The sequence below is a fragment of the Desmodus rotundus genome, chromosome 10 (assembly GCF_022682495.2).
Source record: "Desmodus rotundus isolate HL8 chromosome 10, HLdesRot8A.1, whole genome shotgun sequence".
NCBI classification, from domain to species: Eukaryota; Metazoa; Chordata; class Mammalia; order Chiroptera; family Phyllostomidae; genus Desmodus; species Desmodus rotundus.
In genome coordinates this window covers 22,593,141-22,618,508 of record NC_071396.1, presented here as the reverse complement: position 1 = coordinate 22,618,508, position 25,368 = coordinate 22,593,141, and the positions used below count along the sequence as shown (strand labels likewise).

Genomic DNA, 25,368 nt, shown 5'->3' with positions numbered 1-25,368 from the left:
GGACCGTTTCTCTACCCGGCTCTGTCCGTCCAGAATGGCCTCAGCCATGCGGCGTTATCAGGGGAGGGGAAATCGTTACAGCTGATCGAGGATCTGTGTCTAAAGCCCCACAGCCCTTGAGAATGTGGGGAGTGCTCAGAATCACCGACTGAGCGTCTCTTCATTTCTGACTCATTCCCCTTTTCCCCGGACGCCAGCACTGAGTTACGTCAGAGTCTGTTACCCAGTTTTGTCGCTGAATTCTGCTTAATTATTGATTTTGCCCTAGTGTTTTATTTCTTTCAGTTACTTATGAGTTAAGTGGCATTTGTGGGTTAATTTAGAACAAAGTAAATTACAATATTGTTTCTACATAAATGCCCAGGAACCAGCTTGTAAACAGAGTTTTGAAATGTAACTCATGTGTAATTTGGACAATATATTGAGCATGTTTTGAAGGCAGTCAGTTTTATTTAATTTTGAAATGCTTCTACTCTTTAAAAGAGAAACCAATTGTAAATGAACGTGTGACTTGCGTGGGAGAGTGAGCTACAGATGTTCGCTCTGGACATACCAACGACAGTCTGGCCTGTGGTTCTCCCTGAGTGTCCAGGACTGAACCGCACGCAGAACCCACGTGCATAGTCTTGGGCTCTCAGGGAATGCTCGGGAGTCGAGGCCCTATTTTTCTTCAGTCTGAAGAAACATTAAATATTTACCATGGCTGATGTTTTATTGGAAGTCAGTTTTTATATTAAAACTCTCCCTCTCTCCCTCTCTCTCGTTTTTGGTCTGCGATGCCTGTTAGCATGCTCAGTGTCACACACACATCTCTCTCACCTGTACATGCGTCTTGTGCTCCAGGTACTACGAGACCGTGTCCGACGTCCTGCACTCTGTCAAGAAGATGGAAGAGAGCCTGAAAAGGCTAAAACAAGCCCGAAAAACCAACCCTGCCAACCCCAGCGGGTCCAGCAGCAGTGGCGGCATGAGTGACGACGACAAAATCCGGCTGCAGCTGGCCTTGGACGTTGCGTACCTAGGGGAACAGGTAACCGTGATCCGGCATCAGTTCCAGGGACTCTGCAGCCGAGTTCTGGGGGCACCTGGCGGTTCACATGGGCCCAGAGGGGCCACTGAGGGCCCGGGAGGCTGGTTCCCATGCTAGAAAGAGGGGTCAGGGTCCCAAGGTACTTGAAGTCCAAATACTTGCACCTAGGAAGTTAGAGAAAGAAGAGACAGAAGAATACTGAAAGCCAGCTTCCTGAAATCCATTGGCTCCTCCCTTTGTGCGGTTACGTCTGCTTGGTCTTCGGCGCTCACGTTCACGAAGCCCACTGGAGAGGCACCCACGGAGGTCGTGTCCTCCTGGTCCCCTGCCTGACACGTGATCAGCGCCACATCACGGTCTTTGGGAATATTGGCTGGTTTAGAACAACCAGAACAACTTGGGACAACTAGCAAAGCATTAGCCCGTTGGCTTCGCAGCGTGGAGCGTGAGAGACCACGTGAGCACAGCATCTTTGTGGGTGCTCCGTAAAACGCAGATCTGAGCATCGTAGTACACGGATGAACACTAATGTGTGTGTTACCACGTGGGGGGCAGGTGAGGATTGCACGCAGGCCTTGCCTGGTGAGGCAGAGGAGAATTCCCCGGTATCAGAACTTTCAGAGGTTCGGAAAGTGGCTTTGTCCACTGTTCAGGTTTCCTGTGTAAAGAACGGTCCTCCAGGTGGATCCTCAGGGAAGGCCTCTTCGCTCGAGAAAAAGTGAAACCGGAACATTTCCATCCGAAGATGCTTGGTTTTCTAGCTCCCTGAGAGCCAGCCGCCTTCTACACATCAGGGTCATCACCAAAAATCTAAATTCTTCTGCTTTGAAGCAAACTTAGACATACATCCTTGCAAAAGTCCATTGCCGTGTTTCCTACTTCACAAGTGAAGCTTGGCCTGATAAGCAAGAAGTGCGTTATGAAAGCACATGCAACAAATGAGCAAAGGGAAGAAAGGAGGGCGGGAGGGAAGACCGAGGTGGGGGGGGCGGGGAAAGGCGGTCCCCATCCCAGTCCCCAGGGCGGACCGAGACGCTGGTTTTTCCAGACCACACTGTGCACGCGCGCGTGTGCCTGTGTTGTCGCCACTGCCACTGCTGTTGCCACACTACAGCGGGGACAGCGTGTGCCCTCTCGTTACCAAAGCAGTTCACAGGAGTTGCTGTGCCCAAGTATCTTCAATTAATCAGATTCTAAGAAAAGGTGGTTGCTATGTTAAGAATTTAAGACAGGCCAATTCTTTTTTGAGAATTCTCCTTTTAAAAAAGCAGTTGGCTTTATTATTTCTTTCAGTGTGAGTTTTCTTTGCCAGTCCACAAAAGAGGCCCTTGTCCTGTTAGATGCTGACTTGCTGGACCAAGGTCAGTTAAACACACTGGCTTCTTAGAACGCTGAGGGTTTGACCCCAGAGAGTAAAGTTTCGCGATTAAGTAAATCCTTGCGCTCTGAAAGGAAGAAGAATTCTGCCATTAACTTTAAGGAGCTGCCTTTTCCTTATTTAGTAGACGCTGGGGGTGAATATTTTCCTTTATTTTTTGTAAGGGTCTTTTTTCCACATTCACTTTAAATCGCAGGAACTTACTTCTCTCTCATGGCCTTTGCAGATACAAAAGATGGGCCTGCAGACAAAGGACATAAAAAGCTTCCCAGCACTCGCAGAGCTTGTCGCTGCCACCAAGGACCAGGCAACAGCAGAGCAGCCGTAGGCATCCTGGGGGGAGCCCACCAGGAGCCGGGCGCCGGGCCAGGCGCCCGCAGGAAGAAAGCGGCTCTGTTCGCTCTGCAGCCCCGAGCCTCGGGGGCGGACAGAGTATTCCCGCCAGGTCTCCAGCGACACACCAGCCCAGCTCACCCCGCACATTTGGGTCTTCTTTCACCCAAAAAGAACACAGAAGCCTTTTTCCGTTGTATGGAAGATAGTTTTTAAGACATTTGAAACTTTCTACTATAGTTTACAGAGCAAATTATTTTATTTTTATTGTAAACCTTAGTGAGGAAGAGCTGATTTGTAAAATATGATTAAAGTAAATGTATATACCCAAACGCAGAAAGGGTTCTCCCTGGCCCGCAGCAGAAGCAGCTGCCTGCCCAGGCGTGGCCACGCGGGGGCTGTGCCCCCTCTGAGACGCACGCCGATGGACTCCCCAAGCGAGGCTAGGAAATGCAGGCTCCCCGGCCTCCCGCTGGGTGTTTGCGAACAGTGCTCTGGCGTGCTCTTCGCCCAGCCCTCTGTCGGGAGCAGGAACCAGTCGGCAGGGTTTATTTTCTGAATAAATGAAGTGTCTGCCCAAAGCGTGCGCCCTTTTTCTTTGTGAACTCAGAACAAGTGGCGTCTCCTCGCTCCGGCCTGTGATGACCCGTTTCCATCTGGGCAGTGCCTCCCTCGCACCTCTCAGGAGGGTCCTGTCCCCATAGAAGCGTCCTCCGGACGTGTGGGAGTCCACCCACGGGAGGGCAGCAAATGTGCCTGCCCCTGGAAGCCAGCAGTCGCTGGCCCTCCTGACAAGCTAATTCTGCAAGCCGGGCATTGGTGGTCAGGCGGACAGAAGAGTCGGGAAGAGGTGGTCAGAGCACGTGGTTGGCTCGCTACCCTGCACACTGACACGCCCCTGCACACTCAGGCTTGGCGGGGGGGCCCCTGCCTTTGCCACGTAACGACAGTAGGAAAGCAGGTGGCGTGTTCTTCTAGCTTCGCCTTTCTTTGCACCTCAGCCTCTCTCTGTCCAAAGGCTGCTTGTAGGGAGACCCAGGAAAGGCGTGAGTGACGGGAAATCAGCAGATCTGGGAGCTCGCCAGGACGACTTTGCTTCAGCACAGCGATGAGGCCCAGCTGGAGGAGGGACAGGCCCCCGAAAGACAAGCCCCAGGAACACCCCAGAGCGGTGGTGTGGGCACCAGGAGTTCCCTCGGCCTGGCGCTCTCACAGCAGGAGCGGCTCCCACTCCATCCCAGTGCACAGCATGTGCTCTGGGCTGAGCTGCAGACCGGGACCAGACAGGCGAGTGCCAGACTCTGCAGTTAGGGTTAGGAAGGTGGGTGGGAGAAGCAGAGCGTGTGAGCAAGGAGTGAGAGGGCAGGAGGAGTGCATCACAAGGGTTCAACCTGACTCCGCCAGGGGGGCTGGCCCACCGGTCTGTGCTTGGCTCTCTGTTGGTGCAGTAGACAGCGGTCAGGAGGGCAAGGTGGATGTAGGGCTGAGACAGCGGGGACGGAATGGAACCCGCATGCCTCCAGGTGTCCCAGGTTCGGTGATGGGTGACCTGCAGAAGCTGTGCCGTTCTTGAGGCCGTGCACACACCTGGCCCAGGGCTAGAGGAAGCTGAAGGAAGAGGTCCAGCGGGGGCCTACTGCCCCATGCTGACAGGTGACCTGCAGCCCAGCGTGACCTGTGACCTGCACGGGTGCAGGATCTTAGTTAAAAAGCAAGACGCCCCAGACACTTCTCCCTGGCTTCCTCACACTCCTGCTCTATTTAATATAATATGTGATTATTAAGCTGTGCTTTGGAGAATTGCGATCGAATAACATTTAAAGATGAAGTAATACTTCTTGCAAAACTGATTTTTAAAACTTTTTAACACAAATCAAAAAGAGGTCTCAAGTGCCAGAGTTGGTGTGCCGGTGTCTGCCGGTGCTGGGGCCCAGGGGGTGAGGCGGGGTGCGTCCGCACCATCTCAGACTTTGGAAAGGTGGTGTGGATTCTGTCCTGTGAGTCCTGTGACGTCCCTGATCTCCGGAGCAGCACCCGCTGACCCAAGGCGCACGTCCTGGTGCCCCAATTTAGAACTCCAGCCACTACGAGCTGTGCCGCAGAGGTCGTGAAGAGCCTGACGTCGGTGCAGGTGCCCTTCCGCTGCCACACGAGGAACAAACAGAAACGTTTGGGTTTTCCAAGTTCAGTAAAGGACTCGGGATCTGATGACTAACCTCAGTGGGCTGGGGGAAGCCACCTCTGGCCCCCCTTGGTGCCTGGTCTGGTGCCCAGAATCTGGGACTGGAGGTGTTTGTAGTGGCTGAATAATGAATTGCCTCGTTACTGGATACACACTTTGCAACCCAGGAAGACTTAGAACACAGTGAAGAAATGTCTAAGGAAAACAAACCTGTAGAATTGATATTTCTGTGTTAAGTGATCTGCAAAATGTTGGTGTTTTGTGGCTTTGTAGTGTCCAGACCCAATTCCCAGTTATGGCCGGTTATTGCAACCAGCGGCCGGTTGGCGACGGTTTACTCCTAGCAACTGCCCAAGCCCCGGAGCAGCCTGCTAAGCAGAGAGGCCTGTTAGTTAAAAACACAATGTTCTCTCTGTCCGACTGCCCTGTGGGCGACCTCAGGATGGCGCTGCAGCTGGGGACTCGGGCTCCCTGCTGTGTCCCCACGGCCAGCACCCAGAGCAAACCATAATGTAAAGGAGGAACTCTGGGTGATGACGACGTGCCAGCCTCCCCATTACCAACGTCCCTCAGCAGGGCGGGACACTTGTTACAACAGATGGACCCGCACCACCACACGGTCGCCACGCTGCACCCGAATGCATGCTGAATGGAGTGCATTTGCTGGGGGTTGTTGGACGAGCAGCTCCGATTTTTCGTGTCGGGCCGTTTTTCCTTCGTGGCAGTTGCAGGAATTACTAAAGAAACTAGAGCTCGGATCTTCTCTCCCCGTGCCCTGCATCACATCACCTTGTCCCACTCTCCCTCTGCCTCCGTCTTACAAGGAACCCGTGACTGATGGCACCCCAATGACCCAGGGTCCTGTCCTCGCCTCAGGGTCTCTCATTTAGCCCCATCTGCAAAGCTCCCTGTGCCGTGTAAGGTCACGACCAGGGCCCGGGTGTCTTCGGGGGCCATTATCCAGCCCCCCACCGTGGCCCCCAGGTGAACACCTCCATTCCTGCCGTGTCTTTTGGAACAGGACTGCTAGAAAGGGTGGAGGTCATGGTCCTGTTAGGGACTGAGTGCCACGTGGCGGTTACTACTCATTTATTCATTCGTTTCCCATTCCATAAACAAAGAGACAGGGCAGAGAGGTGAAGTCACTTGCTCTGGGTCACACAGCTGGGCTTTCTGCCAGCCCGCCTCCGAGCACCCGCCACACTGCCCCCGGGTGCCTGGCACAGTGACCCCGTCACACCCACAGAGGTGGGAAGGACGAGGCACCCCCCTTGTTGCCAAGCTAGGGAGGTACTTTGCAGGCTAGAGGGGTGCCCGGGAAATGTGAGGGAACATGCTGAGATTTGGAGGGTGCCGCTGCTGTTCTGTATGGGCCTGGGCTGCAGTCAGAGGAACAGACCCGCCACCTGTCCCCACACACGCTCCAGTCAGCCTCGGTCCCTCAGAGTGTGGCTCCAACATCCCAGTGAGTGGGAGGGTGGCAAGCCCTGGGTGCAGGGCAGGCACCGCACAAGCAGGACAGGAAGGCGCTTGGCCAGCTCTGACACGGGCCGTCCCCACTCCCAGGCCAGGTGCTCCCCAGCCCCGGGCCTGTGGCCACGAGCCCCGCAGCTCTCGTGGGCAGCAGCTCTCTCATCTTGCCACTGAGTCCATCGCTACTCACAGACGGGAGGAGAAGGTGCGTTCTGTCCCTCCTCAGCACCCTCAGTTATCAACCGGTGCGCAGCCTGGGCCTGCAGGCACCCACCCCTCTCAGGCTTTGCCCAAGATTCAGCAGGTGGGGGCCTAATCCCACCAAGGAGGACAGGCAGGGACGCTCGATGGACAGAAAGGAATGAGCAGCGTAGAGACCTCTCTGCCTCCTGCTCCCCGGGCACCATGCATAACAGCCTGACCCCATGACCGGGGAGTGAAGAAGCGCCCGTCGTCTGGCCCCTCCCCAGCTGTGTGGGGTGCAGGGCCTCCCAGGCCCGCCCGCCCGTCCCACGGACAGTCACTGCCACCGAGGAAGGAAGGGGCTGGAGAAACATCACCTTCAGCTTCTTCGGAGTCCTAGGAAGTGCTTCTGTTTGTACGGTTTGCTAAATGGCCTACATAGGGCCCGGCAGAAGCAAGGCCTGCTTGAGTGTGGTGGGTAGGGTAATGATAGGGGTGTGATAATTTATAGTTGTCACTTGAACAGTTCACCTCAAATGTCATACGGTGTGCTTGAGTGTGATACTGTTATATTATAGAAATACATGCTTATAATTTGTAATAAAAATATTTGTAATAAAAAGAGGTGTTATTTGTGTCAGGCCCTGTACATGTTCTGCTAAGTGAAAGAATTTTTTCCTTTGTGCTTCCTGTTGTAAGACATTTATTACTAACAGGGTAATCAGCCATGGTGTTACATTCTAACACACATTCAGATGCTTGTGCGTTTCAGAAATCACAGCGAAGAAAAACTCAGGCCTCGTGGAGACAGCATGCAGGTCGTAACTCCCATTCAGTAAGCTACATATACACCCGGGGCAGTAAAAACGTGTATTTTAATTTTAAAACCCAATTTCTGTTTCCAGTTAAAAAGGAAACCATTACCGGCTTCACAAACACAGTGGTCTGTGCGAACCCTTTCCGGGACAAGGACACTTGTGCTGTACTGAGCTCTGGCCCTGGGCTCCCCCCACGCGCCCACAGTAAACCTAAGGACCCAAGAGCCTGACCCACCCGCAGGTCCTGCTGCTCCCACACACAGCGCCGCACTGACCGAGGGGAAGCGGCTGCTTTCCAGCTCGCAGCTGACTCACTGGAAGAAAAAGCAGAAGATGGTGGCGACAAGTCAGGGTTGCTGAGCTATGCTCCTCGCCCACGGGGGCAGCTGCGTGTCCACAGCAGGGCGGCCTCACAGTGCGCTCAGCGGGTTGGCCACGCGGCCCAGGAAGTGGAGGGCGGTGGAATCTTGGTCATAGACGGCAAACAGGAATGGGTAGTTCAGGGTCACCTCCAGGACCTCAGGCCCGGCCAGCTGCTGGGCAGGCTCTGCGGGCTGCTCCCCCTTGTCTGCTTTGAGCTCGAACAGCACTCTGTTCAGCACCTGCAAAGAGGCACGGGTTGGGGTCGCTCCCACGCTCTGGGGGGCCCGGCATGGCTGTGCAGAGCTGCCCACAGTGGGGGACAGTCCCAGCCTGTTCAGACGGTGCACGGGGCCTGTGGGTCCTCACTCAGCACAGCAAGAGGGCTCCTCCCTGACGTGCCCTCGGACCTGCCTGTCCCCACCTTCCACTTTGCTGTCCCGGGCAGAACTCCTGCATCCCCCGCCCCCCTGCCCCACTGTGGCCCACCAGGGCATGGGCCCTCGCGCTCACTTAGCACAGGAGGCTCCTGCCCCCCAGCAGAAAGTCTCTGAGGCCAGGACTGGGAGTGACCCCATTTCTCCCAGCACTGGCACGACGCCCAGAGCTCCCAGGCCCCTCTCACTGCCGAGGTGTGTCATCCCAGGTGGCAGCAGGAAAGCCTGTTCTCTGTAGGGCATTTCTCTGAGGCCAGAGCTGTCTGACAGGGCCAGTCCTGGGCTTGGCAGCACCTGATGTCCTAGTCCCAACCCCAGGATAGGTCAGGCTGGGCACAGCCACTGAACACAGGGTCGGGGCAGGGCGGGTGGGGTGAGGGGTTGCTGCTCTCCACCTGTCTCTGGAAAGCCCCAGAAAGCTCTGACCACATCTTTCCTACCCTAGAATTAAAGTATTAATTCTGATTACACCCACCTGGACAAGCCTTCCTCTCCCTCCAGCCCAACCCCACCTTCCAGAAGCTTCCTGTGTGTCCCTTTCATCTCCCACACTGGGAACGCACAGACCCACTCAGCAGCGGGCCAGATGGTACCTGTCCGACGCGGAGGTTGGCATCGCTGATTTTGCCCAGGTTCGCCTCGGCGCCCAGAAGGGTGGGCAGCTTGGCCTGGGCGAGCAGGTCCTGCAGGTCGTAGGATTCCCGCAGCACGAGCTGCGGCAGGGTCAGGCGCATGGCCCTGCGGAGATGACCCACAGTTAGGAAGGCGCCAGGTGGCTCCCGGGGCGAGGCCTGGGCACGCAGAGAGGGCTCTCGGAAGACCCGGGCAGCCAGGGGGCTGACATGTGTCCCCACTGGAGGGAGCGTTCACTGGGGGTGGGAGGAGAAATTGTCTTGTCACCACTGGGAAGAGGAGCAAATGACCAGGGCAGCAAACCAGGGGGCATCAAGGACTGCTCCCTGGGAAGGGCCCCCAGGCTTCTCAGAGGGGGCCAAGTCCCCTGCGAAGGCAGCCCCCAAGGAGCCCTTAGAACACACAGGCAGTGGGTGTCCGGGCTAGTGTCCAAAAGGCCCTGCTCACTGGGCACATGGAAATGCACTCTGACCCTCCACATGGGGAAGGGGGAGGGTAACCCCCTCTCCTGCCCCCAGATAGACCGTGATTAATAAATCGAGCGCTGGGTCAACAGCTGGTGGAGAGACGAGGGTGGGTGCAAGCCTCCTGCTCCAAGCAGCAGAGGCCATGTCCCTGTTCCGTGCCCAGGGCTCGACCGACAGCGGCGCCCATGTCCACCCATGCTCCCCATGCACCCACCCACCCTAAACAGAAGGACCAGCATAGCTCCCCACTTTCCAGAGGCAGCAGCCAGGAGGTTCCCAGGGATTCCCAGGGGCCATACCGGGGAGCCAGGGTCTTGGTCCACGTCAGGAATTCGTGCTGGAAGGTGAGGGCCTCGACCTGCTGCAGGGCCGAGGCACAGTGGGGCTGAATCAGCAGCAGACCCACGTTCTGGCTGAGGGGCACCCGGGTCACAGAGAGGTTGTTGTGGGTGTCACTCCAGTGCTGGAAGGTGCCCGTGGCGGAGAGCATGGGGACCAACACGGAGGTGGTGTTGTCCACCCAGAACTCCTGGGGGCCGGCCAGCAGGGAGAAACCCTTCATCTGCCCTGGAGACCCAGACGGAGACAGAAGGGGAGGGTCAGCCAGGCCACACAGGCAGGTGGACGCGGGGCGGGGGCCGGGCTGAGAGCCAGGCCTAGGCGGGCAACCCCAGCACGTCCCAGGGCCACTGCGTTTTCCCAAGGGCCGATCAAATCAGCATCGCGAGTTCACTAAGGTAACGCTAACAGCCAATGACGAAGACACAGCACAGCCAGGCTCCAGCTGAGACTGGACACTGCCCCTCCCTCAAGGACATCAGAGAGCTTCAGGAACCTTCTGCACCAGGTGCTGAAGGGGCTAGCGGCCCCCAGATCTGTCCTGGCCTGAGGCCAGTGGTCCAGCATGCTTCCTCTGATTTTTGGTTTTTAATAAAGTTTACTTTTTAGAGCAGTTCCAGGCTCACAGAAAAATTAAGAGACAGGTACAGAGATTTCCCATATACTTGCTACCCGCCCCCCCACAGCTTCCCTCACCATCTGCACTGCCACCCCCAACGCTGATGAAGCTACTGCCACAGCGCTGCCGCCCACCGTCCGCCCTTCCCCCTGGGGCTCGCTCTGGGCGTGGCGAGTTCTGTAGTCTGCACGAGCATGTGACCACGTCAATCCACAGCTGCATTTCCTACAGGACGGTCTCACTGCCCCCGAGTGCTCCACGTGTGCTCCCGTTTTCATGCGTGTGCGGCGCCAGCTGTGACAGAGCCTGCTGCTGTCCCCCAGGGGCCTTTCCCTTTCTCAGAGCCACAGACTGAGAGCCGGGCACGCCCCTCCAGGAACGGAGGCTGCAGGGCTCCAGGCACTGCTGCTGGGCACAGACCTGCGCCCAGCTGTGCCCAGCGGATGTGAGCTGCTGCGAGAGGTGCACCCTCTGTGATGGGCCCGGAGCAGGGCTGAGCCCTCCTTCCCCGCAGGCACTTGCAGAGCTGAGCTCTAAGCATGCTCTTGTGGAAGGCGCGATCACTCAGGGAGTCTCCGTGATGTCCCACTGGCTCACCCCTCCCTCCGAGGCCCTCCCTCCTGCCTCAAAGGGCCCACTCTGTGGTGATTCTGGGAAGAAAACTGAGGCCGGGGAAGAGCCATCACAGAACAGCCCCCGGGGAGCCTGGCCCTCGGCAGTCTGAGTAGAGGAAGCTTGAAATAGAGTCGCCTGTCCCCTCACTGAGGCAGGTGTCCAGGGCCAAGGGGGCAGGGTGGGGGTGGTGGAGGAACAGGGTCCCTGGCCTCAGGGAGCTGGGCCGGCTCTGCTGTCCCAGGCTCTGGTGAGAAGGGAGAGCGCCCTCAGCGGCCCTTTGGCTTTGTGACCCAGGGCGCTTGTGACAAGAGCAGCTGGACGAGAGCGTGGGAGCGAGGAGCTTCGGTGCTGCCTCTTGCGACAGCGTGGAGGGACCTGGAGAACACTACGCTGAGTGAAATCAGCCAGAGAAAGACAAATGCCGCATGACGTCACTCACACGTGGAGTTCAATGAACACACTGGACTGACTAGCAAAATGGAGACAGACTCGCAGGTACAGAGAACAGACCAACGGCTGTCAGAGGGGAGCAGGAGGGGCTGGGTGAAAAAGGTGAGGGGGTTCAGAAAGGAAACCCTCGGAGACAGACCACAGCACGGTGATCACCAGAGGGAAGGGGCGGGGGGAGGCAGAGAGAGGTGGGGGGCTCAGTGGTGGTGGAAGGAGACGACATGGGGCCGTGAACACCCTGTATACCCGAAACCGATGCAGTTTTATTAACCAGTGTCACCCCAGCCGATTCAGTTAAAAAGAAGGAAAGAAGCTTCGGTGACCTTCCGCACACACTGCCCCTGGGGACCTCAGCACTGGCCCACCAGGCCCGGCAGGAGGCTCTTTAGATTAGAGGGGAAAAAAGACTAAATTTTCCACCAACAAACTGAACACAAACAGAAGCCAGAATATGTACTCAGGGGCCGCCCTCTTCCCTCTGCTCATCTGAAAAGCACCATCCTCTCCGGAGGTTCAGTAAACCCCTCAAGGTTAAGTCAACAGATCTCCCAGGACCTGCCAGGGCCAGCGCCTGGGCTGGAGGTGACGGTAAGTGCCGGGCAAAGGGCGCCTGGCGCTCACGGGCCCCCATGTTCCCAGCCCGTGCTGGTTAGAAACATCCAATTGTGCACTGAGGTGGCCATGACAAGACGTTACTACTGAAAGGGACTGAGAGCCCCCGGCACAGTCCACTCATTTCATGAATGGACCCACCGGTGGGCTGGAAGGGGGTGTGCGTCTCCATTTGATGGAAACTGAGACGGGGAAAGCTCAGGGCGCGAGAACAGAAGGCTGCACCATGGCGGGGCTGGGAGAGCACCCCAGGACTTCGCCATCCTGAGCGTGGTTTGCCTTTTTCTACGTCTCCCCTTCTTCCTTTCTCGCCTTCCTGTCCAGCTCTGTTCTGCAGAATCACATGGATGGGCAGTTCTCCAAAGCGAAGCCCCACTTCTGACCCAGTGGCTCTCTGGCTTTGCCTTTTGGGGGCACGACGTTCTTGGTGAACTCTCCCCCAGGGCTGCTCTTAGGGACCGTGCGCCAGCCTCTGGTCTCCTCCCCGCTCCACAGTGGGGCTGGACTCTGCCCCTGTGACCTCTCTGACCTGGGGCCTGGGCAACCGGCCTGTCTTCTTCCTCTGCCACCCAAGGGCGGCTGGAGGTCCTTTCCTGGTGCGGTTTCATGAACTTCCTGCATGTGACCAGAAGGGATCCTGCTCTCTTTAACCTCTCTCTCCACAGCTCTGTCTTCAGCCACGGGCTTTCTTGGCTCCCTGTCCACCACGAGGCTGCTCATCTTGATCCAACCTCCTCAATGTCCCTGAGACGCAGGGCTCCCCAGCCCACCCATCCATCACAGAGCCACTAGCTTACAGCGTGTCCCCAGGGAGTTTGCCTGGACCGTTGCAAAACCTTCCAAGCACCCAATGGTCTCCGGTGCACACAGCACAGCTATGGGCACGACCTCTGGGCAGAATGCTTGTCCACATGGACGTCTGCCCCCAAAGAGCTCTAACCTTCCCGGCAGCACATTCCAAGTCTCAAAATCTGGCTCCAACCCATCTTCCCAGCCCTGCCTTCCACTGGTCCCCCTCTCTCATCCTAATATCCCAACCTCGTCCCTCACCTTGAACTTGGCTGCCTTTGCTGGCAGGTTTCTCTTCACTGAAACCCTGCTCCCCTCATCACCCCCAGGCCTTCTGTCCACTCCCCAGTGACCCCCTCCTCTGAGTTCTCTGAGCCTCCCCAAGAGTAGCTTCGTGGGAGACTTTTGCCTGCAGCTCTGTGGCCAGGGCGCCTGCCCACAGGGTCTGTCCCCCACATTGAACTTCAACAACCTGGGGTCAGGGCTTGTGTATCCCTCCTACTTGGCACCTCTGAGACGCCCAGCTCAGCATCTTGCAGCTTCTCAACGATGAATTGTCCAATGAATGAGCAACCTGTGTATCAGGGACTGCTTGCTAATTGCCCCCAACGTGAGAGCGATTTAAGCAAACAAAGTGGTATTTTTGTATGAGACAGTGACCTTCTTAAGAGACAGAAACCCAGCCCTCTGAGCAAGGAGCTGGGCCACTGGGGTCAGGAGACGTGGGTTCAGATTCCAGGTCCCCTGCTCATGGCTGGGCCATCTTGGGCAAGTCACTTAGTTTCTCTGAGTCCCTATTTCTTCACCGGTGACAGAGGCAATGACACCTCCTCACCACATCACAGGGGGTCAAATGATGGGAGTGAAAGGAGGCAGGAGAGTCGCTGCAGAGACAAGGCAGCGGGTGGGTAGGCACGTGCCCGAGCCGTGGTCACCCGAGGAGCCCAGGGGGACAGCCACTCCCGTCCTCCTTGAGGGTGGCCTCCAGTTACCTGTCATGTCTGCCACCCTGCCCACCTCCAAGGCCAGGCCCAACTCAGCTGAAACGTTGGATATTAGAGCCATAGAGACAAAGAACTGTCATCTTCAGGCAGCGGCCTGGGGGCAGAGTCCCCCAGGAGGCTTTGCCTTACCTCGAAAGTGGACGTAGGCGTTGAAGACCAGGGTGCTGTCCGGGCTGACTCCCGTCGGGGCACTGCCCATTTCCCACCCTGTTACGGCCTGTATGAACCTGTTGATCTTCTCAGCGGCGAGCTCTGGGTCCGTGGACAGGTCTAGAGAGCGCGGGAGGGTGACGGGGGCGAAGGGGGCCAGGCCCTGCACAAAAGACCGCTTCAGGTGCAGGTCGGGGGCCGTGAACAGGCCCACCACGGTGGACAGCAGCAGCCTGGCCTGGCTGCCTGCCCCGCCCTGCAGGACCAGAAGGCCCTGGATGGCCTGCAGGGTAGCGAGGACCTTGTCACCATCCAGCCGGGAGGTGCAGCTCTGATCCTCCCCGGGGACGCCCAGGAAGGCCTGCAGTCTGTGGGCCGTGGGGTCCAAGGCCCCCAGGTAGAAGGAGGCCAGGGTACCAAAGAGGGCCGTCGGGGACAGGACGACCCCGCTGGCAGCAGTCTGCATCTCGCTCAGCGTCTTGTACATGCGGAAGCCCATGAAGTTGAGCAGCATCCCCACCATGGCCACCCTCATCTTGTCTTCCCCCTCCAGCTTCCCAGCAGCCAGCACCAGCTGCTCCCGCAGCGCCTCCTCGTCCACTGGGGACGTCTTGGCCTGAATGGGGACAGGTATGAAAGTCGGCTCGCTGGGCGACTCTGCAGTGGGCTTCTCCAGCTGCTCACAGCTGCTCTTGCTGTAGACGAGGAGGTGGAACGGGTGTATGTACACCCGGTCAGCGGTGGAGAGGCTGGCCCAGGCCAAGACACAGAGCATGGCGGTCCCCAGGCTCACACCGGCAGGGGCCATCTCTGTGGGGCACTCGCTGCTGCTACCCTGAAATGTTTGGGGAGGGTGAAAGGCGGTTACTGAGTGCCTGCTATAGCCAGGCGTGTTCCCACACCCCCGCAGCTTTTCGCCTGGAGAAACCCATCCGTGTCTGCAAATTTCCGCAAGAAGAAATGGACTCAAAGGCCCACAGAAAACATCTCTGTGGCCCAGGTGCATAGCACCCCGTTGGGGCTCAGGCGTGCTTTTGCAGGGTTCTGTTCGGGGGTTCATTTTGTTGCATTTCTGTCACAGTGGGCCTCTCCCTTCCTGTTTACATAGACCCCATATAGAAAGTTGAGTCGCCAGGGAAAACCTGTGGACTGAGTGCCGGGCGGGGGGACACGCTGCAGGAACAGCCCCGAGGGGCGGGGTTTGGGCCGTGCTGCTCAACAAGCCCCTCCCCACTCTGCATTCTGAACGGCACAGGCCCTGTTCCGGTGAAGCCATCTCATGGGTCATTTTCAAGGCAGAGGCTGTTGTTTGCCCTCAGTTGTGATCAGCTCTCCCGCCCCGAGGGTCCTCAGTCAGCAGCCAGCCCTCAACAGGGGGTCCAGGCCTTGTGGGTGCTCCCGGCAGGGTGGTGGGCCTGACGCCCACCCCCTGCGGGTCTCTCCTCCTCACCCCTTCATGGTCTCCCTGTCCACCAGCCCCTCCCTCCTTCTTGATGTCCCTGCTCCTGGCGGCTGTGTGGCTCAGTGAAAACGGTGAGGGTGGCAGCTCACACAGTACCCTGCTTCTCCTTGCCAGGTGCTGCTCTAGACTGTTCAGGTATCAACTTACCTAATCTCTGCAACAGCCCGCCCCCGACCACTGGGGCTTCCTGCACGCGGGATTCCGCTCGCAGCTGTCCCCGCCAGGCCTGGCACTCTGAGCTCACCCTGCTCTACTTTCCTTTTGCCGGAGCCCTGCTCACCTGGCGGCACAGTGTATTGTTTACTGTTTGTCTGTTTATTGCTCATCTCCTGCCACGTGCATGCAGACCCCCTGAGAACAGGGTTCTTGCTCACATTATACCACATTCCCTGCCCACTCCCCATGCCCCCACTCCCCTACCCCCACCAAAGTGCCTGGGACATAGTAGCTACTTGAAAAGTCATTGTTACATAAATTCATTATTGTTGCTTTGCAGAGGAACAGAGAGGTTCAAGGGCAGGCAGCTAGTAGGAGACAGAAGCAGGATTCAAACCCAGACCCTTGAAGCCACAATCTGCACACACAAGCAGCCGATCTGCATTGCCTCTTGAACAAAACAATGAGAATCTGCCTTCGTAGTTCCTGCGGAAGTTTAGAAAGCATTTCATTTCCTACTGCTGTCCTAGTCCGAGCCCAAGGGAGTTCCAGGCCTGGCTATTTGTCCCGTTTATAGATGAGCAAGCAGAGGCCCCGGGGGGACGGGGTGAGTTTGATTGCACCGACCCAGGCCTTGAGCCCAGAACCAGAGACAGCTCTGCTCAAGGAGGCTGCGGGGAGATGGGGCCTCCCCTCACCTGCACCCTGTGGGGATGCCGACCGGAGCTCCTTGAGCCTGGCCGCTCCCCTCCCCAGCTCCGCCGCCTGCACAAGCCTTGCTGTTCCTTCTGGCTGGAAGAGGACTCAGGGGACCCTTGGCCACCATGATCCAGCCCTGTGCCAGAGGACCCAGCCCTGCTCCGAGGGAGCAAGGGGACTGACCACCAGCAAACTGTGAGAAGGACCAGCCTTCTGGTGGAATCCAGGTTGGGGCTGAGCAGGAATAGGCCAGCTCTGGATGTCTGGCTTGACTGGAGGGGAGCGGCATTGTCTGATTCTTCAGGGGTAATGTCCCCAGTGGTGTAGGTCACCACTGTCCCCTGGCTTCTGGCTCCTGGATGCTGGCTAGCTCTGCCCCCTCCCCACAGGGCCCCAGCCTTCTAGGCCCAGCAGACAGCTCAGCTGCCCTGGGAGAGACAGGAGGGGGCACGTGTGTAGAGAGGGGCTCTCGGCTTACCTTCTGCTTCAGTCCACAAGACAAGGGAAGCTCTTCCTCTGGCCAGCCACGGAGGCCTATTTATATCTGAGGGGTGGGGATGGAGCGGTTCCCAGACCGTCCTGTGCCCAGGCTGGAGAGAGGGGGGTTACATCACAGTGGGGGTGGGGGCCTCAGGCAGCCAGGGGGATGAGAGCCAGAAGGACTCATGCTGGGCCAGCTTCCAGGAAGTCAGGCCGATCGATCGATGCGTGCTCTGCCGCTGAACAGAGCGAGCTGGTACGCGGTCAGTTACACATTTACTGGGTTCACCAGAGCCAGGGCCGAGGTCACCGGACGCAGCAGCATCCCGTGTGGGTATGCCTGACCCGGTGTGATGTGCTGGCCAAGGGAAGCCACTGAGCCTTCCAACGGAGCTCCCTTGGTGAGGGGGTGCTTCTGAGAGGCCCGGGCATGTGCACACTCGGGCGGCCTGGGCTGGCTGCTGACCCTGCAGCCTCGAGCGGTTCGGCAGTTGCCCACAGAGCTGCGTGAGGCCCCCTGACAGCTAGGGAGAGAAACACCCAACCGAGGAAAAACATCTTCTAGAGGCTCGCAGTTCAGCAGTGGTACAGCCAGGCAGCAAGACACCAACAAAAGGCTTCCAGATGGGGGCGGGGGAGCGGGCAGAGCACTCTGTTAAAGCTGGGGAAGCTCTTGAGGTGGGGGATGTCGTTGGAGCCAAACCTGGAAGGAGAAAGAAGGTGGCCACTGAAGAAGTGATTTGCAGAGGGAGAGGTTTGTACAAGAGTAACAAAGAGGTAGGGCAGAGGGGGCTTGTTTGGGGGGACACCAGCAGACCCAGGTGCAGGAAAGGGGGTCAGTCAGGATGGCAAGTTGCTGCTGCTCCCGGGGCCTGCCCAGGATGAAACCTGCTTGCCATCCCCCACCCGGATCGGAGCGGGTGGAGTGAATGGTGCAGAAAGGAATGACACTGGCTGGAGCCTGAACACCAAGCTTGGAGGTCAAAGTCGAGCCACAGAAGGGAGGGATTGAAGACGTCTGAGCAGGACAGTGACACAATGCTTGTCTCCCGCTTTTAAAGTTTTACTCTAGTGGGGACACTGTGATGGAAGGCTGGAGGAAAGGTGGAGAGAACATCTCAAATCAGGCGCTGAGAGGATGATGAACCACTAACCAGGGGCAGGACCTGGAAAGCACGGAGCTTTGGGGGAAGGAATACACAGTTTGATTTTGGGCTGTTTCTTTTCTTTCTTTCTTTCTTTTTAGAATTTTATTTATTTATTTTTAGAGAGAGGGGAAGGGAAGGAGAAAGAGAGGGAGAGAAACATCAATGTGTGTTTGCCTCTTGTGCACCCCCTACTGGGGACCTGGCCTGCACCCCAGGCATGTGCCCTGACTGGGAATCAAACCGGTAGCCCTTTGGTTCACAGGCCCTCACTCAATCTACTGAGCTACACCAGCCAGAGCATGGACTGTTTCTTTTGAAGCTTCTATTGGCCCCCAGTGCTAAGGACTTGGGTGATAGTTACAATGGTCAGGAGTAGGGTCTGAGCCAGTCACACAGATGTGAGAGGCAAATACATCAAGTGTAACTCACAGCCGGTGGGTGGAGATGGTTCAGCTGGGGAGGGTTAAAAATGAGGAGCGAGGCCCTGAGAGGTGTGGCTCAATGAGTTGGGCATCATCCCACAAAACTAACGGTCTCGCTTTGATTCCTGATCAGGGCACATGCCTGGGTTGCAGGTTCAGTTCCCGGTCGGGGGCGAGTTAAAGAGGCAACAGATCAATGTTTCTCTCTCACATGGATGTTCTCTCCCTCTCTCTCTCTCTCCTTCCCTTCCCCTACCTCTAAAAATAAATAATAATTAAACAAAATGAGGAGAGAAGAAGGAAACCCAGAGAGCTGGAGGGTGGGGAAGCAGTCCGGGCAGAGGTCCTGAAGGGCAGTACAAGAACCAGGAGGCAGCTTTCCGGAAGCCGGGGGGAGCGTTTGGAGAAGTGAGAAGGTAGGAGCTGAAAGAGGCCTTTGGGATAGAATGTCATAAAGGCGTAAAGGCCTTGGTGCCTAGATGTCTCCACCCAAACAAAGCGTTCTGGGGCAATCGTTCCCCAGCTCTTGGCTGCTCATCAAAGACCAAGCAGAAGTAGGTAGAGGTGAAGGTCGAGGTGGAGAGTGACCCTGGGAAGGACGAGGGAGGGCCAGGCTGAGATGGCCTGAGAAGCTGGGGGAGGGGAAGGGGCAGACGGACTTGTGAGCTCTGCTTTAGGAAATGTAACAAAAGGAAGAGGAAGGATTAGGAACCTCGCCGGAGGAAGAAAGATCCCCTTTCGTGGAGCAGCTGCTACGTGGCAGTCACATCTGCCCAGGTGGCTGACATGGGTGTTTGGGCTCCCAGCCTCTTCCTCCACGTTGACTAAAGGGGATTTGACACCGCATTGCCCCATTCCTTCCTCTGTCCTCCTGGCTTTCAGTGGGCGCATGGCCCCTGGGCCCGACCCCTTCTCTCCCTCTTACTGAGGACTCACAGCTCCCCGGGTCACTCCCACACCGCCCCTGCTTGCACTCCGTAAGCCGGCTCCTGTCACCCTCAGGCCCTTGGATCAAAGGGTCTCCTTCACCCTCCAGCCTCTGCCATCCTCAGCCCCCGACCCTCTGCCCTAGACCCAGGTCACCTCCGCCCCGTCCATTATCTGTGCCCTGTGACCCGTGTCCTTCAGTAAGTCACCTCCTCTTTCAGTGCCTTCTGCCCTGAGAGTTCCTGTCACATGTTTGTACATCCTGAAGTGTATTTGAAAACAGCTTCTCAGGGATTACAGCACAGGTCAGAGTTCCTTCAAACTGGGCCCAAGGTGGGAGAGGCTCCAAGTGAAGGCAGAAATTTCCCTCTTGATAATGACATGGGGGAAAAAATAAGGAAATAATCGTTGTTAGGCTGGACACAATAAAGATATCTTCTTAAATGTTTCGCGAGGTGAACGGCCCTTACTCAACTCCCAAGGCTGGCCATCAGCTGGGTAGGTTTTCTATGTGAGGCTTCTAAGCTCATTAGAATAAATCAGAAAATTGCTAGAGCGTGGTATCAAGAATGTACATTATTCCCAGAAGCGTAACCATTCGAACAGTCCACAGACTTTGGCCTCGTTCCGACTTAGGACAATCTTCATTCCAATGGCTGCTGCTTCTTGCGCGTCCCTCCCATCGTGGGTGGTTGGGGACGGCTCATCTGAATAGACTGTGGAGGGAAGGGTAAGTGCTGGCTAGGGAGACCGAGTGCCGTGTTTTGCCGTGTTTAATGTGCACCCACATTTTTGTGCACGTTATACGCAGGATTATTGTGCCCATCATTAAACCCCATGTTATTTCATTGCTATACCCATGTGTAACGCACATCCCCATTTATCTCTCAAAAATTGGGGTAAAAATGTGCTCATTATATAAGCCATGCTCAGAGCTGATCCAGGAACCAGCCGCGGGCGGTTGGCAGACCTGGTGACATATCAGCCAGGGGTGCCCTTCGAGCTGATGACCTTTGAAGGCCAAGTCTGCTCTGCAGTTACTGAGACAAGGCTTGGCCTAACCCAGAACCCGCTTCCTCATCTCCTGGCCAGCCAGGAAGTCACGGACAAAAACACACACAGTCTTACTCCAAAGCAAAACAGACACAAACCAGGAAGGTAGGAGAAGCTCTGTTTACGTATGTGACGCAATCTGACTTGGAACCAGCTAGGATGAGGCAAGGGAAGCAGGAGGGGAAAACGCAACAACTGAGTTTCCGGTTTTGCTTCTAGGACAAAACTTGTCTCACAGGGGACCGCTTTCGGCCTGGATCAGAACTGTCAGTCCCCGAACAGCCTGGTGTGAGTCACATGACCACCAGACGTCATTTAGTGGAACCCGGAGCAGGAGGAGCTTACTGTCCTCCTTCCAAGTTTTCCTTTTTATGATGAGGACACTTTCCACCTCATCACTGCTCATATGAGAGCTGAACAGGCCCCTGGGGGTTCTCTGTTTGTAAATTGGGCTCCTTAAAAAGGTCAGGTTCTTGCTTTATTTTAATCCTCACTGAGGATATGCTTATCAACTTGCGAGAGAGACAGAAACATTGAAATGAGAGAGAAATATCAATTGATTGCCTCCTGTATGCGCCCCAACCAGGGATTGAACCTGCAACGTGGGCATGTGCCCTAATCGGGAATCGAATCCACAGCCTTTGGTGTACAGGATAACACTCCAACCAACTGAGCCACCCAGCCAGGGCCCATTTCTTTCTAATACAAAGCACTCTCAGTTGGTTCACCTGGGCTTCAGACTCTTAGTAAATAAAACAAAATACTCCCAGCTGCCCTATGTCCCTGGGAAGAATCTGCTCCTCCCTTTCAGCCCTTTTAAACCCCACAGACGCCCCGGACAGAGCCCTGCAGACTGCTGTACGTGAACTTTACCCGAAGAAGGTACAGCTGCCCATTCGGATGAAGCAAACCATGGGCTGGAGGGGACGGTGATTTGAAATAACAAAGTTCTAGGAAATGTTGTGATTGGAGCATGTTTCAGAAGTTATAGTCAAACTAAAGAATTTTCTTGGTCACCAATTACGATTGTACAAATAAGTGATTTGTGTGTTTGTGTCAATTTCAACATTAGATGATAGAATTAGGGAATCCAATTCAGGTTCTTATGATGAGTGACAATAAACTTTATATCAAACACCGTTGGATGCTGACCCCTCATCTCTCCCTATACTTTTCTCCTTTGTCCATGGCCATGTAGAAATTGAGAAAAGTAATACTCACTTTCCTAGCCTCCTCTGTAACCATTAGTGGTCAGGTAAGCTGGTTCTGGCCAGTGAGACAGAAACAGAAATCTGTTGAGGGTTCTCAGAGTGCTTTTTCTTTCCTTTTATAAAGAGAGTCGATGGCTCAGCTTCTCCATGTTCTTCCACCCTCAAATGTTATGTAATGTCTGGAGATAGAGCAGCCACTTTGTAAGCATGAGACAACAAATGATGAAGTAGAATGATTTTTTTTTAAACTGGACTTTTGATTGCAAGGTGCCAGCAATTGCATATCTCTGGACTTTTACCTGTTTGAGCACAATTAGTAACATTTTCAGACAATTACATACCACTGAAAACATCCCAAAATAATGCAACTTTCATTCCCACCCAGAGGCCAGGAGAGTGTTCTTCAAAAATGCAGTTCCTTTGAGTAGAGTTCATTTCCTGACCAACGTCAGCCTCTTTGTAGTGGGTTTCCCGTTTTACATCTATTTCAGTTGGTTCTGTTTTCAAGTGAGTAGTCAAAGCATGAAGTTTAGCGATGCCCCAGTTAAGTTCACGGCTCTAAGCCTGGAGTGAGTAGCCACAGTAGTGCCAGGCCTTGCTGCTGGCTACTATGCTCCATCTGAAACTAACCTGTGATGAGTCTCGGGGCGATGGGCCTGCCTCTATTTCCAATGAGATGAAAATAGGTTGCCCTCCCTTTATCCCTTCCCAGGAGGTTTTATGGCTCTTCACTGATGTCCACAGGGCGTTGAGTTCTTCTCAGAAAACTGTACGAGCCCGATGATGGACACGTTGCCGGGGTGCAGGGCTTTTCATGCCCGCCGTGATCCGAGAGACGGGTGGGAGAAAGCGTGTAATGTGCGTCCCAGAAGCTCTGGATCTACAGTGGTCTACGGCCGACCCTGGCCAGGAAAGGAAGCGTGTATAAAACAAAGGGCAGAACGAGCCTGTGTCCATTCCGGGGATGGGCGAGCTACAGCGCGTGGGCCAAATCCGGACCGCCATCTGTGGAAGTAAAGTTCTATTGGACCCCACCACACGCGTTAGTTCGCAGGGTTTTCAGGCTATGTTCAGGCTGCAAGAGCAGAGCTGGGGAATTGCAACAGGGAACATGGGTGGGACCTGCAAAGCCTAACACAGTCACTCCCTGGCCTTTTCCAGAAAAAGCTCGCTGACCCTTAGTCTATTCTGCCTACGGGAGAGGCAGTAAAGCTACACTTGTATATTGTCCTTTTATGAAAACATTGGCTTTGGGAACACCTGCTGTATGTAAGGACACACTAAAAATGAGATATATTTTATCTGACCCATAATGAATATAACACATAGAAATGGCCCACACCAACTATCTAGACAATGGCTAGAACTGCCCATTACAAACTGACTGAAACTTGATTTTTGAAAATATTTTGACAAAATTTAGATCTGCCAAATTTAAGCCTGGGACATTGGAGTTGACGATAGGGCCTAAGAAAGAAAGAAAAAAGAAAATGTTTGACCTCACCACTTAAAAAAAAAACTCTCAGCAGCAGAAGCTCTCATTAGGAACTTTTGATACAAGCAAAACCTAATCGATAAATCAGCTCCTCATTATAAACGTCAAGGGGAAGAATTTATCCTGATGAAAAGAACTTCTAAAAATGGAAAGTGTCTCAACAATTAGCCTTTGGAAAAATAAAAGTGATTTAACGTTACTACATAGAAATTGATCAAGAAATTAAGTTGGCTTAATGGATTTTATTCCAGAAAAGACTTTGTCAATGAAAATTCATCAGTAGTCACATAAATCGGAATACAGTATTCTTATTTAAAATGGCACATTCCCACCCCGGCAGGGTGGCTCAGTTGGTTGGGGCACCATCCCACACGCCGAAGGGTTGAGGTTGCAATTCCTGCCCAGGGCAAATGCCTAGGTGGTGGGTTCCGTCCCCGGTAAGGGAGGCCGCTGATCGATGTCTCTCTCTCTCACATCAATGTTGCCCCCCGCTCTCTCTTCCCCCTCCTCTCTCTCTAAAATCAATGAACACACCCTCCTCAGGTGAGGATTAAAAATAATAAAATAATAAATATAAAATAAATTTTAAATAGTAATAAAAATAAAATGAAACGGCACATTTTTACATGTCCCCAGTTTGTTTTGTGGTTCTTTCCTAGGGCAGGCCTGGGAGCCATTTCTGTGTCAGTAAGCCATACACAGAAAGTACAATTTCCTAATCTATTTCTCCATTCAGGCTTTCTTGCGTTTACACCTCTGCAGCAAAGGGGCCGAACTCCATGTTTGCTCTGGCGCTGGGCATAGCTGGGAGAAGTCTGGAGGGGAGGGGTCCGCTCACCCTTCGGGAAGTAAGCTCAGATAAGGGACAGCCATCCCCGTGGAGAACGGTGTCAGCCTTTTTCCACTGGAGCTCTGACGCTGGGATGATAGAACCGTTGTCCCCGTGCACCTGAGGTGCTGGCTCTTGCAAAATCCCAGTTCCAGGAAAAAAAAATATTTATTCAATGATCAGTTCTTCTCCTGTGGAAAATATTGCAAAGAAGTTTAGAGATGGAAAATATTAGTCAGTGCCTCCCTACTGCAAACGAGGAGGAGAGGAGATTTCAGAGTGCAGCGGGGAGCCCCCGCGCGGTGAGGATTGGGGCTCCTCGGTCGCCGCTGGAGCCTCCGTGTACACAGCTAAATGCCTCCTGCTGTCTGGGCATCTGTGTGAGAAGTACCCGCGACAGTTGCTTTGCTCATCCTAACAAAGAGAGTGACCAGCTGCCCTAAAACTGGTTCAATGGCAAATAGTCAAATTAACCGAACATAAGGACTTGACCTTTGATGTGACATTTCCAGCCAAGGTGGGAGAGGGCTCTATTTGGTTTGCATTTACAACATTTCACAAAAACAAAGCAAAGAACAGACATGTAGCTTGACTGACCTCTTGCATTACTTTACTGTATCCTTAGCGGGGAGTCGGACGGGCGAAGAGTCTCTCCCAGCCCCCTTTGCAAACAGCCCTGTTTGATAACTCACCCCAAACTCACCCATGCATGTTCTTCAAACCGAAAGAATCGAAAGCTCCAGATGACCCCCAGGGTCAAGCATCACCCTTCCTCCCGTCTTCAGGTTTGTCTCAACCCCACCCCCTTCACCGGGGCCTCACGGAGGGAACCAGGCTCCACGCCCACCCAGCCCCGTCTTCCCAACTCATACCATTCCTTTGGATCTCGAAGCATTTTCCAAGAAGACCCTGGACTACCTGAGGAAGGAGTAAGGAATTCTGGTAAACTACCTGAGGTCTTCCCTTCTCCCTCTCTCCCAGATAGATGGTCATGTCAATGATGACCTTCCGGGTCAAAGCTCCTACCTCCACTTGACTACACTGTGGGTCATAAATGGTGGAGCTTTCTGGTTAGGACTTTCCCATGAACTGGCACCCCAGTGGGCCTTGGAGAGCCCTAAAATCCCACCAGTGGTGTTCAGGTATGACCCTCCAGCCCAGAAGGACGCTCTCCTCCTAAAGATCCGAGGCAACAGAAAAATGCAACACCCCTCAGCTCCTGGATCCAAACATCTGTGAGCCTTTGTGCTGGGAACTGCGTCTCATCCCTGAACCCATCTGGGTGGCCTCCCGGCCCAGGACAGAGAGACCCTCTCATAACACGGAGCATCTGGTCGTGAATCCCAGATGCTTCCCCAGGAGGCAAATGTCCCGCTGCACTTGACAGGTTAGTCCCCGACTGTAACCTAAAACTGCCCATCGGCTGGCAGCCAATAGTTACAGAGCGCATGTAAACAGACTGCAGTTACAGAGGACTTTTGAAAACGGAGCGAATGGACCACACTCAGCTTTTTGCCATGAAGTGTGAAAAATCTAATAATGTGGCAGTTCCCTGGCAAAATGGGAATAATCATCACAGACGCGAGAAGAAATAGAAACCCTAAGGAAATAACT

General features: G+C 54.9%; 2 protein-coding genes across 3 annotated transcripts in view; one reads left to right on the top strand and one right to left on the bottom strand.

Annotated features, from left to right (window-relative positions):
• COG2 (component of oligomeric golgi complex 2) overlaps positions 1–3,322 on the top strand; it is a 31,770-nt gene extending 28,448 nt beyond the window's left edge. The window contains exons 17-18 of the mRNA XM_053912917.1: positions 844–1,030; positions 2,635–3,322. Of these exons, the coding sequence (XP_053768892.1) occupies positions 844–1,030; positions 2,635–2,736 (289 nt within the window). The 3' untranslated portion in view covers positions 2,737–3,322. The remainder of the gene's footprint in view (positions 1–843; positions 1,031–2,634) is intronic.
• A 3,942-nt stretch (positions 3,323–7,264) lies between these two features.
• Positions 7,265–16,811, bottom strand: AGT (angiotensinogen). 2 transcript variants are annotated; one of them, XM_024561783.4, is made up of 5 exons: positions 16,668–16,811; positions 13,852–14,707; positions 9,594–9,861; positions 8,788–8,932; positions 7,265–7,999 (listed from the first exon to the last, which is right to left on the bottom strand). In XM_024561783.4, exons 2-5 carry the CDS (start codon positions 14,678–14,680, stop codon positions 7,808–7,810), a joined length of 1,434 nt encoding a protein of 477 aa, XP_024417551.2. In that variant the 5' UTR covers positions 14,681–14,707; positions 16,668–16,811; the 3' UTR covers positions 7,265–7,807. The 2 variants fall into 2 exon arrangements, with proteins under 2 accessions (XP_024417551.2, XP_053769314.1); XM_053913339.2 differs by lacking the exon at positions 16,668–16,811 and adding an exon at positions 15,482–15,629.
• Positions 16,812–25,368: the final 8,557 nt, after the last annotated feature.